The following is an 18,196-nucleotide window of genomic DNA, read 5'->3' as shown; positions in this document are numbered from 1 at the left end:
AAATAAATTTGTGGTCAAAACCAAACCTCCCAAGAATCTCAAATAGTTATTCCCACTCTATCAAATTACTTCTCGACATCCAGGGAAACAATCACCTCCAGTTCAGGCACCGAGGAGGGGGAAAGGACGACATTCAGCAGGCGACGCATATTTACTGACAATTCACGAAGCCCATCTGATCCTCCGAGATTATATTTGGGAGGCTGAAGCGCCATCACCATGGCAAGTAACTTCCCATCCACGTTCAACAGTGAGATATGTCGATACGACCCACACGCAGTTTGTCCTTCTTAAGAATCAAAGAGTTAGAGGCCTGTGAGAGGGTGGAGGGCAACAAGCTCTGGGATAAGGAGTCATTAAACATGGCCATAGCAGCTCAGAGGATTGAATTTTAGAATTCAATCAGAAAGCCATCCAGGTCAGCGAGTTTGCCAGTCTGCGTCAAACCAATGCATTTTAAAATTTCATCATGGCTTAACGGGAATTCCAACTTACCGCTCCTCTCCAGCTCCACAGTTGGGATGGGTAGGCTGTCCAAAAATGTCAGACATGGCCGATCCATCCACCAGATGTCCGATCTATAAAGATCATAGTAGAACGATTCAAAAGGCGCATTAGCGTGAGATGGGGCGGAAACAAGGTCACTGCTCAAATTGTGTATCAGTGAGATCTCCCAGAAGGCCTCCTGCCGTTTAAGCTGGTTAGCCAAAGGATGACTGGCCTCCTCCCTGCATTCATAAAACATGCCCCTTGAGCATCGCAACTGGCTCACCGCCCTGCCAGTCAACAATATTTCAAACTTCATTTGCAGCTTTTTCCTACTTGACAGCAACTCCAGAGTAGGGTCAAGTGAGTGCTGATGGTCCACCTCAAGAATGGAGTCCACCAGCCTCTGCTGCTCCACCCTCGCTATCCTCACCAAATGTACTTTATAAGAGATAATCTCCCCCCCCCACACCACTGAAGATCACCTTAAAGGCCTACCACAACGTGGAAGGCAAGGTTGACTCGGTTTTGTTAAATTTTCTATAGTCCTCAATAGCAGTGCACATGTGGCCACAAAATTTCTTAACCGCTAATAATGTTGCATCTAACCTCAATGGTGGATGTTGGGTGGGGCCAGACTCCAGCGCAAAATCAACCAAGTGCGGCGCAAGGTCCGAGATAACAATTGCCGAGTACTCAGCCACCACCATTGAAGGGAGGAGAGGCCTATCCACCACGAAGAAATCAGTCCGCGAATAGACCTGATGCACATGCGAACAAAAAATCTTTATCACCTGGGTGCAATAAGTGCCAAGTGGTGAATCTACTGTCGCTTGTCCCCCCCGCCCCCACCACTCCCCTCCCCTCCCTCCATCTGTTCCATGAAGGACAACAACACCCTGGCCACCCCTGCTGGAGTAAGAGATTTAGGCTTGAAACGATCCAATCTAGGGTCCAATACACAGTTCAGGTCCCCACCCAAAATGAGCTGATGCAAATCTAAATCGGGAAGGGAGGCCAGCAGGGTATTAATAAAAATTTGTATCGGCCCAGTTCGAGGCGTAAATATTAACCATAATCACTGGGGTGCCCACCAAAGAATCAAAATCTTAGAGGCAGAAAACGGAACCATTTTGTTAATTAAAATCGCTGCACCCCTGGCCTTACCATCAAAACCCAAATTAAAGACCTGTCCTACCCACCTCTTTCGCAGCCTGGTTTGGTCTCTGACCCACAAATGGTCTCTTGCAAAAACACCACATCGGAATTTAAACTCTTAAGGTGAGCAAGTACTCTCAATCTTTTCACTGGGTCATTCAATCCCCTAACGTTCCAGGTGACCAAATGAATCGGGGGTCTCCCACCCCCCTCAATCAACAGTCAGCTATTTCCACCAAGAGAAATTACCCAAAGGATACTTAAAAAAGGTACATCAAAAATTAACTATGTGGGTTTTCAAGAGAAAACAACCAGTGGTGCTAAGAAGAGGTGCAAACGATGCAGTGCTCCTGCAGGAACTACATCGTGCACGTCGTCTCCCTACATTATACCACTGTAAGTCCTTGGTCTCCACATATAAGAAAATATATACTTGCATTGTTTGTGGTGCAGGGAAGGTTAATTAAATTAGTACCTGGGATAAGGGGGTTGTCCTATAATGAGAGGCTGAGTAAATCAGGCCTATATTCTCTGGAGTTTAGAAGAACAAGACACAATCTCATTGAAACCTACAAGGTTCTGAAGGGGCTCAACAGGGTGGAACAGTGGCACAGTGGTTAGCACTGCTGCCTCACAGCGGCAGGGACCCATGTTCAATTCCCGTCTTGGGTCACTGACTGTGTGGAATTATACGTTCTTCCCGTGTCTGCGTGGGTTTCCTCCGGGTGCTCCGGTTCCTCCCAGTCTAAAGATGTGCACGTTGGGTGGTTTGGCCATGTTAAGATTGCCCCTTAGTGTTCAAAAGGTTAGGTGGTGTTACTGAGATAGGGTGGGTTGTGGGCCTAGGTAGGGTGTTCTTTGAGGGTCGGCACAGACTCGATGGACCAAATTGTCTCCTTCTGCACTGCAGTGTTTCTAGTCTATTCTATTCTAGATTGCTTCCACTGGTTGGAGAATCTAAAACACAAGGGCTCAGTTCCGGGATAAGGGGCCGATTATTTAGGACGAAGTTGAGGAAAAATTATTTCACTCAAAATGTTGTAAATCTTTGGAATCCAGTATCCCAGAGGGTTGTGGATGTTCCGTCGTTGAATACATTTAAGACTGGGATAGACTGAATCTCGGGCCTTTCAGGGAATTGAGAGACATTAAGCATGGGCACGGAAGTGGAGATGAAGCCCAAATTCAGCCATGATCGTACTGAACATTGGAACAGGGTTGAAGAGACATATTGTCCACTCCTGCTCCTATTTCCGTGCTCTTGTGAGTTCGTCATTCTTCCATCAGTCGAGAGGTAAAGCCATTTGTTAGAGGCACCCAGCCAGGACACCTGCCAATACTTTCCTGAAGAACCACATTGCAAAAGGCCCAGAAACAGATATTCCAACAACCCCCTCTGATGAGAAATTGATGGACAGTGCATAATAACAAAGAAGAAAACAGATAGAAGACACCAAGAGAACTGCAGAAAAATTAAGGTTTATTTTTAAATGCAGCAAGTTGTTCAGATCCAAAACATGCTGCCTGAAAGGATGGAGAAGCAGATTCACCAGTAATTTTCAAAAGAACATTAGATGTATTTGTAAAATGTTCACAGCTATGGGGAAAGTGAAGGGTGTTCATCTTCCAGAATCCTGTAGGCCCTGGTTTTCCCCTCTCCCAGGTGATTAGCAAGCTGTTATAGAGCATGGAGGAAGTGCTTAACCAAAACTCTTCTGGCCATCATGGCAGGGGTAGGTTTGGTGGACCAGCTGGTCTTTATCTGCACATTCATTTTATATGTTTACATCAAGTCAACCTCATGGTAAATTTTAGCTGGCCTGAGGTATCAGTAAGTTTTAACTTCCCACGTTGAGTGTAAAACAGGCACTAGCCAGATCCAATTGCACCATCCCTATTTTTCAATCATCGTTGTCTCAGGCTGCAGGTACATAATGAACATTTGATGAGTCTTTTCCATTCAAACCGATTGAGCGGCATTAGCAGTTTTGCAATGTTCCTTTTTAAGCTTTCCTCAAATTCAATCGGAGGCAAATGACATAACGTTTTCACCACACAAGTGCCAGGTTATGAAACCTCCTAAAAAAAACAGTCTTTTACAAATATAAAGCTTGTTAGATGATTGTTTTAGGACTGTCCCTTTAATTTAAGGTAAAGCGGAGGAATAAAGGGGATCATGTGACAGGTTCTGAACTCTGTCTAACAGCAAGCCTGGGTGGCATGTTTGTTAAAGGTTAAAGAGGAGCCAGGATATTTTATTGGGAAGGAGTTGCAAGATTTTCACATCTACAAACAAAGGTGCAAGATATCTGCAAACAATGACCAAGGCAGCTGTGCTGACGGTGGATAGGCTGTTCGTCTCCAAGTCTCAGGGAGATATTAGAATGTCATGACTTTGTAAACTGATGATTTTGTAAACTGTTATACTTTAAACTGACTATTTAGTTCTAAGTTAAAATTAAATTGAGCTTCTGAGACTATAATTCGTATTTTGACCTGGATACAAGGCCCATGTGGTTCACATAGCCTTGGAGATGGGACCTTGAGGGGGAAGAATCCATTGGAAGCTACTGCATGATCAAACTGCAGGTTTTCATGATAAATCATTGAACCTCACAGACAGGGTCAGTCTGCAAGAATGTGAGAGATAGAGAAAGAGCAGACAGATGGAGGCAGACACTCACTATTCTTCACCACACAAGATGCAGGTGGGAGTGTGTAATCAGATTGAAGAAACTAAGGGGCGGCACAGAGGCACAGCCGTTAGCACTGCTGCCTCATCCCACTGTGGGCCTGGGTTCAATCCCGATTCCAGGTCACTGTCCATGTGGAGATTGCATATTCTCCCCGTGACTGCGTGGGTCTCACCCCCACAACCCAAAGATGTGCAAGGTAGGTAGATTGGCCACACAAAATTGCCCCTTAATTGGAAAAAAGTAGAATTAGGTACTCTAAATTGTTTTTTTAAAAAAGAACCTAACTCTGAGGTTTTAAATGAAGCTGGGAGATTCATCTGGTTTTTTAAGCTAGAGGGAGGGACCTTCAATTTCTCCCTCACCGAGAAAGTCAGTCTGTGAAGTAGAAGTTAGCTGGCTGCAAAAGGAGCTACAAATAGCTTTGGACTGATTTCCTAGAGACTGAGGTGTCTATTTAGGGTACTGAGTAAAGTATAATAGTGCAGGGAGATTTTTGGTCATTTTAAGTGTTAAATGAGGGATCGTTTCTGTAGTTTAGAGTAATAGTCGCTTACTGAATTAGTTTTTAGGTCAATGTTGCTTTTAGTTTGCTCATTACAGTAAAAGTTTTAAAACTTGAAATTTTGGTGTGTGATCCTTTCAGTCATTCACTGGAAGTTTTTAAGTTATCAGTCTCCTCGGTGTTCCAACAGTCAAAACACCCTCCTCTTGACCTTCAATAGCATTACCATCGTTGCATCCACTACTGTCAACATCCTGGGTGGTCATCATTGACCAGAAATTTAACTGGGCCAGCCATATAAATACTGCAACTACAACAGCAGGTCAGAGGCAGGGTATTCTGCAACAAGTAACTCACCTTCTTAAGCTCTTCCACTATTTACAAGGCATAAGTCAGAAGTCTTAACGGAATACTCTCCGCTTAACTGGACGAGTGCAGTTCTGTAGCATTTGATTGGTACCTCATTTATCACCTTAAACATTCACTGCTTCTACTAATGACCCACCTGTCTGCAGTGCATATCATCTACAATATGCAATGGAGCAACACAAAGTCTTCTTTGGCAGTACCTTTGAAACCCGTGACCTCTACCGTACAGAAGGCCATGGGCAGATACATGGTAGCCTACGCTCCCCTCCAATTAATGCATCATATTGACTTGGAAGTATATTGCCATTCCTTCATCGTTGTAGTGTTAAAATCCTGGAACAATCCCCCACAACAGCATGCGGCTGTATGTGCACGACATAGACTGCAGCGGCTCAAAGAGGTGACTCACCATCACCTCCTCAAGAACAATTAGGGATGAGGCAATAAATGCTGGCCTTGCCGGTAATGCTCATATCAAGAATAGAAAAACATTCATGCACATTTTTGAAACCTGCATAACATACCTTGTGGGAGGTTTTTCAAAATCAACATCAAGAAACTTCTCATATGTTGCAACAAAGCTCTCCAGCCACCGCTTTAGGTAGTCTGGGTCCTTCTGTAACCAGAAAAAAATACACAAGCTAAGCATAGAACATAGAACATTACAGCATGAAGCCCATTTCTTTTTAATTCAAGCAAGTGCTGCCTACACAAACCACATTAATTTATGGAGTGTCACACCCAGATAAAACTGCCAGATCTGGCTCTAAACCCACACTTCCGATTGCTTGTTTTGATCCAAGACTACTGAAGGCCTGGGCAGGATTTGATACATGCACAGTTCCTTCACATTTTTTCAACTTCTCTACTTACTGAGAGTATGTTTCCAGACTCGAGCTTCAGGAAACGCTGCGAGTTGCTCGGATCTCCAACTTTCAACCGACTGGCGCACATCTCTGCAGTCACAGTGCCGCTCAGCAAGTACGTAACTGTATAATGGGCGGTAAGGTGGCACAGTAGTTAGCAGTGCTGCCTCACAGTGCCAGGGACCTGGGTTCAATTCCAGCCTCAGCCGACTGGGTGTGTGGAGTTTGTACATTCTGTCCATGTCTGCATTTGTGCTCCGGTTTCCTTCCACAGTCTAAAGATGTGCGGGTTAGGTGGATTGCCCATGCTAAAATTGCCCCTTAGTGTCCAGGGTTGTGCAGGTTAGGTTATGGGATTATGGCGATACAGTGGGTTAAATGGGCTAGGTGCTCATTCGAAGGGTCGGTGCAGACTCGATTGGCCGAATGGCCTCCTTCTGCACTGTACGGATTCTATAATTCTATCTCCGTTAAAGACGGAACATGGCTAGATTATTGATGCATTTGTCACACCGAATAAACCCCAGCAGATTTGTGACACTTTAATCATCACAAGGCAAAATATTTTTAATAGCAGCAAACCTCTCCCAAGTCAGATATGGAATAACATTTATTTTCATTTTGATTTGCACTTTTCTCAACTTCTCACACAATTCAGAAATGTTGACTGCCACTTGTGCAACAGAACATACTGATCTGTTTTAGAAGGGAATTTTGTACGCCAGAATTCAATGTTAATAAAAGGAACAAATAAGAGTTCAACAAGATAAATAACTTATACTGAAAAGCCATATGATTGAATTGATCACTCAATTCATGTCCAATGAACTGATCACTCAATTCATGTCCAATGCAAAAAGTTCTCTGGTGGTAACTTAAATGTTGGTCTTTAAACTTTCCAGCACATAGCATAATTCCTATGTATGCAAAATCTAATAGCACAGACTATTCAGCACATTGTGCCTGTGAAATCTCTTGAAAGGGTTTTCCAATTGATTCCACTCCCTTGCTCTTTCCCCATCATCTGAAAATGCTTCCACCATCCTTTCCAGCAGTCAGTCCCAGATCACAGCAGCTTGATGCATAAAAAAATCCCTTATAAGTCCAACCATCACCCAAGATCTTTTTTCTTTCAAGCAGTTCGACTTTGGGAGTAGATTAAATTGCTCAAAATATTGTCATTTGTGCCCTTCTGGACAATTCAGTTTTAAAAAGTGTTTCAAGCAGCACGGTGGCACAGTGGTTAACATTGCTGCCTCACGGTGCCGAGGTCCCAGGTTCGATCCCGGCTCTGGGTCACTGTCCATGTGGAGTTTGCACATTCTCACCCCCACAATCCAAAGATATGCAGGGTAGGTGGATTGGCCACGCTAAATTGTCCCTTAATTGGAAAAAAAGAATTGGGTACTCTAAATTTATTTTTTAAAAGTGTTTCAACATTTTAAAACACAATTGGGGAAGAGAGTTTCAATTATATTTCAGAGTTTACAGATGCAATGACTAGATGTAGCACTCTAATGACTTCCATGTCAACACCAATTTAGAACAGATAATCTCTAAACCCCCAAGTTTATACCCTCTATTTTTTTTGCTCTATTGTTTCAATTATTCATTAACAAATTGCTGATATCTGGTTCTGGTATTTAACTGAATAATTTACATTCACTGATTAGAAAAGATAGTCCAATAAGCTCTATCCCCTCGAGTACTGGATTTATACATGTTTGTGGACATTGTATAATCAGCAATACAAACTCAAACAAAATAGATAGTATTGTTTTATTTTCACAATAATAAATTATCCATTCAAATAGATTAAAATGTGCCACTTTCAGCAGCTGCACTCCAGAGCATGAGTTAAATTAGAATTAATTGAACAAGAATGAGAGCCCAGAGCGCAAGAACCAAAATTACAATAGTATGGGGGGAGGGGGGACAAAGTAGCCATAGAAAATATTGCAAACTCAATTAAACAGGGTGTAATTCTGTGCAATTCTGGCCTCTTGTGCATCATCTGATTTGCTTCACCTCTCCACGGGTTGTCATGCCTCCAGCCGAAAAGACTCTTGAGTGCGAGAACTCCCACCCTCCCTCCTCTTTTACGATCTTCCTTAAAACCTACGGCTGTGGCTAATCTGTACCGCCATCTCAAGGGCAATTAGGGATGGACAACAAATGCTGGCCGAGCCAGCAATGACCACATCCAGTAAAATAATAAAAGACTAATGCCTCCCTGAGTGTCTCAATATTAAATTTAGTTTGATAATGTTTCTGTGATCTTAAAGACACTGTTTAAATTAAAGTTATTGTACGCTCTTCTCCTCAGAAAGAAACACTACAAAGCAAGCACTACACAAATAAACACATCACCACAGAACCGCAGCATGACCAGAAAGTCAATGAACACAAAATATGGGATTAACATGAATTCCATTTGTCGCTCAAGGATTTAATTAATCTCCCGGCACATTTAATAATAATACATTCTTCGTGGCGACACTGTACTGGAAAAGTTGACAAATCCATGAAACTAAAGTGAAGCAAAAGCTTAGCAATGATTGTTGTTTCTCTCAACTTAAAGCACACAGGAGCATAAGCAGAGAGCAGCTACTTCTAACCATCACCTCACATTATTATTTGGTCGTTATCACATTGCTGCTGGTGGGAATCTGCAATGTGCAAATTAGCTTCCATGTTTCCTATATTACATCAGTGATTATACTTCAAAAAGTACTCCATTGACAGTAAAGCACTTTGTGATGTCTGGAATGTTATGATCCACCTGCGGGAACCATAAATCAAAATAACAAAATTTACTAAATGAGCCCTAAATGAAGAAATTACCAACAAGATTCAACTTTGTAATTTCTACTCAAACTCAAATCAGAATCAACACAAATCATACAAGAATTAACAGGCAAATGGTACTTAAAATATAAAGGTAAACTTCACTTTAAGTAGTAGATACAACAAAGGTACGCCTTACATAACCATCAGCATTCTCATCACTCCCCTCTTAAATGTGGCACCACAGAGCTACAGTCTCACAGTATGCTGTTCTTTATTCATACAGGAGTCCTGTAGGATAACAGCTCCCATCTTTTGAGTTTCTCGGGTATAATTATCATCAGCAAGGCACTCTTCTATTAACCCTCTCTCCCTTGGGTTCGCAACGTTCCAGGAGATGCAGCTTTCCAGAGTTCCTTTCCAACCAACCCACCAATAACACTCCAGTTCATGGTTTGGCCAATTCTGGGCTATTCATACAGCTTTCCCAGTTTTAGACCTCTTTAGCCAGCTCACACAACACATCTAATTTCTCCTGTCTCCTTCTCTGCCAAACAGAAAAACTGATTTCTTCCCGAGAGATTTGCTTCTTCTCCGTGTGAGAATTCTCTGTGCTCTTCTTTCTGGCTATTCTTGCTTTCTCTTGTGTCTGCATCTGTGTGCTGATCACCTTCATCCTTCACCTACTCTGCTTGTACCACTTATTTGTGGCAGCAGTTCTCCTTTGTATCTGCCAGCCACATGGCTTCTTTCTTAACTTCCTTCCTGTTGATATCACCTCCAGGAGGTCAAGAGTTGCCAGGTCACATGGACCAATATTTATGTATTTATTGCCCAAGAAAATTACAATTAATCCAATTACAATTACAATTGATTATAAACTCTTCAAAGTCCTTTGCAAACATTCTTAGAAACAATTATAGATTCCACAGACCTTTGAAAGAAATTACAAATTTTCCTTACTGTCTTGTTTCCGGCTCAAATGCCATCACAGGTAGTCATGAAAAGCACCATTTAATTATTTATTTGTAGCTTCTGAAGCACAGTAACGGGCACAACATGGCAAGTCAGCAACTTTGCTGTCCCTGATAATTCTTGAACCCAAAATTCCAAATAAATGCCTTTAAAGATTCTGTATACTACATCTTGAACCAACCTGTAAAACAGCTTATGCAAATTATCCTCAATATGTTCCAATTCAGTATAATGAGGGAACGTTAACATGGGTTTGACATACGCTTGCCAGTGTGTGCCAACTCAACACTATTACAATGATACACTTCTTCATTAAGGCTAATTCATTGCTCTCTTAACCACAAAGCTGAAAAACAGATTTTTTTAAAAATAAGAGCTTCCATCTCACTGAGGAAGCTTCAGGTCAATTCCCATCCAACAACCGGCCCTGAATATTCTGTTCACATTTCGGACAACTGTGACAAATTTGCACCACAGCAGCTGAGACAATCCACTATGTTCAATAACAATCAACAAGGTTCTCTAAATAAAACAAAACACTGCATTCTTTAAAAAAATAGTCAATTTGTCCATCTCCCAATGACAATGAATCCTTTAAAACAAATTCCAGCATCTAGATCGAGATCTGGAGCTTTGCCAAAAATAAATCGGGTCTTCCTTGGACCATACCTTGTATGTGTGCCAAGTTTCATTGACATCCATCCATTAGTTTTAGAGATATATTGATCACAGACAAACTAACGGGCAAAAACTTTATCTCTGCTATCAGCAATGCCTCTGTCCACCTTAAATGGCAGAGGCAGTAAAGCCAAGTGCAAAAATACGGTTTGTTAAATAGATAGGAAGGTACAATACTGAAGAAAATAATTCTCAAGAGCTATAGAAAGGAAAGAGAGATTCTAGCAAGGCTAAATGAGGGTATGAGAAGATTGGTGCTTTTAGAAGAGAGGATTATCAAATGGCATCTACAAGCATAAAGGCAAAACAAAGAAGACTGTATTCTAAAGTGTCAATCACATCCTGGGGATATCCTAAAATGCTTTACACAGTCAAAGTATATAAGAATAAAGGTGTTTTGCTGCAATTGTATGCAGTCATGATGAGACGTCATCTGGAATATTATGAACAATTTTGCTTCCTTACATAAAGAAGGATTTTTTTGTAGTGACTATTGTTATGCAGGTAGCATTGAAGCCAATTTGCAAACAGCCAATTCCTGCAAACAGCAATGTAATCATGGATAGAGGATTTGTTTAGTGATATCACTGGAGGTATAAACAACAGCCAGGACACTGGGGAGAACTCTCCTGCTCTTCAAGCAGTACCAGGGGATTCTTTATATCTACCCAAGAGAGCAGATGGGGTAATTGTTTAACCTTTCATCCAGAAGATATTGGAGTAAAGCACAGAGAAATTAATCCTCAAGTCCATTATATGGGATATAACATTTATATTAATAGGCAACTGCCATCACAAGACCTCAACAAAAAAAGCAGTCTATAGCATGGACCAAAATGGTGGACAGAATGGAGTTTTGAACTATTATTTATCCAAATCTAAACTATAAAATGGTTCATGAGCACAGTGTTGTTTCGCAATGTTGGATCCTTAAGTGATGTGAATTGACTTTGAATTTGATTTCAGATCATATTATTGTTGACTAATATGCTGATAAAATTGCCAGTATTACAATAACTAGTGATGAAATCTATTACCTTTAGGTATAACATTCAAGCTTTATTCCTCCACTTTCCTGTGCTCAGCTTCCACCAGATGAGCTTTGAACAAACTAGGCTCTAACTGATAGACACAAATAGTACTTATTTGCTGCTTCATCAAGAATCTACTTACTCACTTTGTAACCTCTTGTAATCACGCGAAAAACTATTGAAAAATCCAGTTATGGTAAACTGTTCTGCATATTTAGCAGTCAATCACAATTTAGGCAAATGGTACGTTGGCCTTTATTGCAAGGGGATGAGTACAGCCTTGCTGCAATTGTATAGAGCCTTGATGAGCCACAGCTGAAGTACTATGTACAATTCTGGCCCCCTTACCCAATGAAAGATGCGATATAGGGAGTGCACCAAAGTTTCACCAGACTACTTCCCTGAGGTGGGGGGAGCAGGTTGTTCTATAGGCAGAGGTCAAGGTGATTTGGGCTGTATTCCCTCGAGTTTCAAAGAATGAGAGGTGATCTCATATGGGAGGTATGGTGGCACAGTGATTAGCACTGCTGCCTCACAGCGCCAGGGATCCAGGTTCAATTCCAGTCTTGGGTGACTATGTGAAGTTTGCACGTTCTTCCAGTGTCTACCTGGGTTTCCTCCAGTTGCTTCCCACTGTCCAAAGATGTTCAGGTTAGGTGGATTGGCCATGCTAAATTGCCCCTTAGTGTCCAACGATGTGTAGGTTAGGTGAGGTTATGAGGATAGTGCAAGAGAGTGGACTTAAATAGGGCGTTCTTTCAGAGGGTCAGTGCAGACTCAATGGGCCAAATGGCCTCCTTCTGCAGGATTCCATGAACCTGGACCTTTTCCTTCACATCTGACAAATTCCCATCGGTGCTGTTGCATTCCCTCCTGCACCAGATATGGAGAAGTTTGCAAGACAAGATAGCTGTATTATGGTCCTCAAAAGAAAATTCTGTTTAAAAATATTTGCTGGATGACTACGAAGTTCAATCTAAAATTATAGATTTGAAGAGATTTTTCATGATAACATTAGACTAATTTCCAGTTTATTTTTCTCACATTTCAATCAATATCTCTAACTCTCGAAAATATGTCGTCTGGATCTAGACAATGGTGGCAGGGTTATGTTTATTGTTTATTCCTTGTGGTCTGAGGAGTTTTTAAAAATTCTTTCATTGGGATGTGGGCATTCATGGCTGGGTCAGCATTAGTTGCCCATCCCTACTTGTCTTTGTACGGAGTTTCTCGCTTGGCCATTTTAGAAGGCAGTTAAGAGTCAACCACATTGCGGTGTGCCTCGCGTCACATGTAGGCAAGGTCTGGGTAAGGACGGCTGATCTTCTTCCCTGAAGAACATTATTGAACTAGGTGGGTTTTGATAACAATTTTTAAAAATATAAATATAGAGAACCCAATTGTTTCTTTCCAATTAAGGGGCAATTTAACGTGGCCAATCCACCTAACCTGCACATCTTTAGGTTGTGGGGGTGAAACCCACGCAAACACAGGGAGAATGTGCAAACTCCACACGGACAGTGACCCAGAGCCAGTATCGAACCTGGGAACCTCGGCACCGTGAGGCAGCAGTACTAACCACTGCGCCACCGTGCTGCCCAAGGTTTTGACAACAATTTATCATAGTCACCATGACTTTCAATTCCAGGTTTTACAAATTGGATTTAAGACTTCTGGTTGCGGCTATGCGGAGCTACACCGCACGTTCGGCAGCTCCCGCTTTAATAGGACTTGTGGGCTCTTTTAAGGGCCCCAAACGGCGCTGATTCGACGATTCCCGGTGGATAAAGGGGTCTGGAGCAAAACCCACCGGGATTTATGGTGCGGACTCGAAGTGGGGCGAGGAAAAAACAGCAGCAGCTCCCCTGGAAAAGCGGGGGAAGGTGGACAAAATGGCGGCCGGTGGAGCCCCTGAGGAATGGAGGCAGTGGGCAGAGGAGCAGCAGGCGGCCCTTCTGCGCTATTTCACGGAGCTGAAAGGGGAGTTGTTGGAATCCCTCAAGGTGACGACGAGTAAGCTGCTGGAGACCCAGACAACCCAGGGTGCAGCGATACTTGAGTTGCAGCAGCAGGCCTCTGAGCGCGAGGAGGAGGTTTCGGCCCTCGTGGGGAAGGTGGAGATACACGAGGCGCTTCATAAAAAGTGGCAAGATCGGTTCGAGGAGATGGAGCTTCGGTCACGGAGGAAGAACCTGCGGATCCTGGGCCTCGAGGAGGGGCTTGAGGGGTCGGACCTGCCGGCCTATGTGGCCGTGATGTTGAACTCGCTGGTGGGGGCAGGATCCTTCCATCTGCCCCTGGAGCTGGAGGGGGCCCACAGGGTACTGGCCAAGCGGCCTAAGGCGAATTAACCCCCGCGGGCGGTGCTGGTGCTGGTGCGGTTCCATCGGTTCAGTGACCGGGAGTGTGTTCTCCGATGGGCCACGGTGGTGAGGAGCAGTAAGTGGGAGAATTCGGTAGTGCATATCTACCAGGACTGGAGTGCGGAGGTAGCCAAGCGGAGAGCCGGGTTTAACCGGACGAAGGCGGTGCTCCATGGAAAGCAGGTGAAGTTCGGCATGTTGCCGCCTGCGCGCCTGTGGGTCACCTACAAGGACCGGCATCACTACTTTGAGTCCCCGGAGGAAGCGTGGGCCTTTGTACAGGCTGAAAAGCTGGACTCGAACTAGAGATTGGGGGCTGTGGGAGTTTTTCTATTTCTGTATCATTGTTTATGCTGTAGCGGGTTATTCTGTTTGTTTCTGTTTTTTCTCTCGCTTTCGGACGATGTGGGTTATGGTTTTGTGTTCTAAGGGGGGTACTGGGGTTTGTGGTTGATCTGTGTCTTTGCCTGTACGAAGTTGGTGGTTGGGTTGGGACTGCGGTTTGGGAGCTGCGTTGGTGGTGTGGGGCAGTGTGAAAGCGCGGGCTTTTTGCTGGTTTCCCGCGCTGCAGGACGAGGGGGTGGAGCTGGTGGCGAGGGGCGTGGTTATTAGACCGGGTTTCCCGCGCTGAAGCGGTGTCAAGGAACTGATGCAGGGGAGGAGGGGGGACCTCATATCGGGAGGGGTCGGAGTTAGAGTGGGAGCTGCCGGGGTCAGCAGAAGTCAGCTGGCTCACGGGAGTACAGTGGAGGGAGAGTCGCGGCTAGGAGGGGTCCTAGCCTTGGGGGGGGGGGGGGGGGGGGGGGGGGGGGGTACCGGGTTGCTGCTGGATTGGCCAGGGAGGAGTTGGTGCGGGTCGGGGATAGGTTCTATCGCCGTGGGAAACGGGCCGAATGGGTGCTGGCCAGGGGCGAGCAGTCGATGGGCTATGGCTAATCGACGGGGGAGGGGGGCGGGGTGCCCCCTGATCCGGCTGATTACGTGGAACGTGAGGGGGTTGAATGGGCCGGTTAAGCGGGCCCGGGTCATGCTCCAGGAGACCCACCTGAAGGTGGCGGACCAGGTCGTCTGAGGAAGGGGTGGGTGGGGCAGGTTTTCCACTCAGGGCTCGACTCGGAAGAAACGGGGGGTGGCGATCCTGGTGGGGAAGAGGGTGGCGTTTGAGGCGTCTGAGGTTGTGGTTGATAGTGGCGGCAGATATGTGATGGTGAGCGATAAGATGCAGGGGGAGAGGGTGGTGTTGATTAATGTGTACGCCCCAAATTGGGATGATGCTGGTTTCATGAGGCGTATGTTGGGCCGCATTCCTGGCCTGGAGGTGGGGGGCTTGATCATGGGGGGGGATGGGTTCCCGGTTGAATTTTATAAGAAATATGCGGACCTGCTGGGCCCCCTGTTGGTTAGGACCTTCAACGAAGCATGGGAGGGGAATGTTCTGCCCCCGACGATGTCTCGGGCGCTAATGTCCCTGATCCTGAAGCGTGATAAGGACCCCTTGCAGTGCGGATCATACAGGCCGATTTCACTGCTGAATGTAGACGCCAAGAACAAGGGTTCTTTAGGAGGTGGCAGCCTTTCCTCAACTTTCTGGCTCAACGATAAGGTACTAGGTCAGCAGCAGCAACCGGGGGGGGGGGGTTTAGGGGGATAGTGTTTAAGTTAATTTGTTTATTGTTAATTTATTTTGTTGTTTATTGGGGTTGGGGGGGGTGCGGGGGTTTGTTATATGCGTTGTTACGGGTGCCGGGGGGTGTTTATTACTATTATTGTTATTGTTATTATTGTTTTGTTGATGTATATTTTTCAAAAAATTCCAATAAAAATTATTTTAAAAACAAAAAACAAATTGGATTTAAATTCCACCAGTTGTTGCTGTGGGATTTGAACCCATGTTCCCAGAGCACAAGCCTGTGCCTCTGGATTACTAATACAGTGATCCTACCACTACGCCAGTGACCCTATCACTACGCCAGTGCCCCCCAGGCCCCTAATGTTGATGGGACTTCAACCTGAACCTCTGCAGTCCATGTGGTAATGGTGACCTTCCAATAGCATTAGGCAAGGAATTCTCGGATAGTAACCCAGCAACAGCGGAGTTGCAATATCGTGCGACGCCAGGATGGTGTGTGATTTCGAGATGAAGATGTGCTATTGTTCTCACCCTTCTTCGAAGCAGAGGTTACGTGAAGGGAGGTGGTGTTGAAATAATTTTGAATAAATTGTTGAGATGTCTTCTATAGATAGCACCCAGGGCAGTGATGCTGAGTTCACAGGTTGGGACACCAATCAAGGAAATTAATCTATGCTGCATTCATCGTCTAGTGAGTGGTCACCACTTCCATCACCTACCTGCCTGTTGGTAGATGCTGGGCGGCTCTTTGAGGGATCATGGGGTGAGACAAGCGTTAGTTACAAGGTGCCCAGCAGCTAGCTGGTTTGGTTCATGCAGCCATAGTGTTAATACAGCATGTCCAATTCGCTCTGCTCAGCGGTGACCACTCCCCCACCACCAATATTCCCATGATAGGGAACTGTGCCTTTGGACAGGAGAGATATTGGGGTTTTCTCTTGCTCATATTGTCCATCAGTCTATGCCTTGGTACTATCCATATTCTTTTATTATAATAATAATAATCTTTATTAGTGTCACAAGTAGGCTTACATTAGCACTACAATGAAGTTGCTGTGAAAAGCCCCTAGTCGCCACACGCCGGCGCCTGTTTGAGTACACAGAGGGAGAACTCAATGTCCAAGTCACCGAACAAGCACTTCTGTTGGGACTTGCGGGAGGAAACCGGAGCACCAGGAATAAAAACCCATGCAGACAAGGGGAGAACGTGCAGACTCTGCACAGACAGTGACCCAAGCCGGGAATTGAACCTGGGACCCTGGCGCTGTGAAGCAGCAGGCTAACCACTTTGTTGGCCAGCAGAAGCAACCTCCTTAAGAATGGAGCTGTGAACGGAGTCACCAGTTAACATATCCACCACGGCTTTATAATGGAAGGATGGTCATGGAGGAGACAGCTTTATATGTATGATCAAATGGTGTTTGACAGATTATTATTCAGTCTGGTGTCATAATTTACATATCCACAGGATTGAAAAATTATGGCTGAAACCTCTATCAGTGCTTTTTGTAGCACTAGTAGGGTGTAGGGGTATGCCACTGGATCGCCCAGTTTGAAACTTATCCTTGCTCATAGCAGTTTGAACTGGCAGCAGTAAGTACTTCCTTCAGTTATTAGTCTGGGCAAGATAATGGAATAGGCTGCAGAGACTGTCCTACAAGCGATTATCATCTGACCTACAATACAAAGGGAGGAATATCTTCTCAATAAATGAGCATGAGCATGGATTTGGGCATTTGATGAGAAAGTTATTTTACTGAACACACTGACAGACAGGTCCATAGTTTTTTTTGGAGCTTATTCTATTTTCACCAGATGTTATGTTTATTCTTATGTATATTTCATGTACCCATTGTATGTTTCATATTACACACTGTTCACATGAAGGTTCATCTTGTCTGGGAAAAATGATTATTTCGGAGTTAAAGCAATTTGCCTGCTTTGGTTGTTCTAGGATGAGCAAATGAGAGACTTCTTTCTGTACATTGCTTTGGAGTTGCTGTCACCAGTTTTGTTCATGCTGGTCCAATTTCTCACCCTGGTATTTTTTTTTTTAAGAACAGTACAGCACAGAACAGGCCCTTCGGCCCTCGATGTTGTGCCGAGCAATGATCACCCTACTCAAGCCAACGTATCCACCCTATACCAGTAACCCAACAACAACCCCCCCCAATTAACCTTATTTTTTTTGGACACTAAGGGCAATTTAGCATGGCCAATCCACCTAACCCGCACATCTTTGGACTGTGGGAGGAAACCGGAGCACCCGGAGGAAACCCACGCACACACGGGGAGGACGTGCAGACTCCGCACAGACAGTGACCCAGCCGGGAATTGAACCTGGGACCCTGGAGCTGTGAAGCATTTATGCTAACCACCATGCTACCGTGCTGCCCCTTCTTGGTATCTTGAGGAGGAGAAGGGGGGAGAGAATCCATCAGTGCTCCAGTCCTTTACTAGTTGTGGGAAGGACGGCATTTGGAATGTTAGTACTTAAAAGCAGTGTTCTTCAAACTCGGGGGCACGACCAGCGGGTGGGTGTCGGGAGGGTCGCGGAACCGTCCTCCGCGGCGCTCCCGATCGCGCAAATCCCCGCGCAGCAGCCAGCTTTTAATAACGCCGCCTGCAAGCGGCCTTTAAAATGGCCGCGAATAT

The 18,196-nt window shown here is 44.7% G+C and overlaps 1 protein-coding gene across 5 annotated transcripts in view; it reads right to left on the bottom strand.

Annotated features, from left to right (window-relative positions):
• The window catches only part of nbeal1 (neurobeachin-like 1), a 355,441-nt gene that overhangs the window by 248,289 nt on the left and 88,956 nt on the right, over positions 1-18,196 (bottom strand). For all 5 annotated transcript variants that reach the window (XM_038787846.1, XM_038787851.1, XM_038787847.1 and 2 more), the window contains exon 2: positions 5,736-5,827. In XM_038787846.1, the coding sequence (XP_038643774.1) occupies positions 5,736-5,827 (92 nt within the window). The remainder of the gene's footprint in view (positions 1-5,735; positions 5,828-18,196) is intronic.

Source organism: Scyliorhinus canicula, chromosome 2, assembly GCF_902713615.1.
Source record: "Scyliorhinus canicula chromosome 2, sScyCan1.1, whole genome shotgun sequence".
Classification (NCBI taxonomy): domain Eukaryota; kingdom Metazoa; phylum Chordata; class Chondrichthyes; order Carcharhiniformes; family Scyliorhinidae; genus Scyliorhinus; species Scyliorhinus canicula.
Note: the sequence above shows the minus strand (reverse complement) of the source record. Positions and strands in the feature narration are given on the sequence as shown.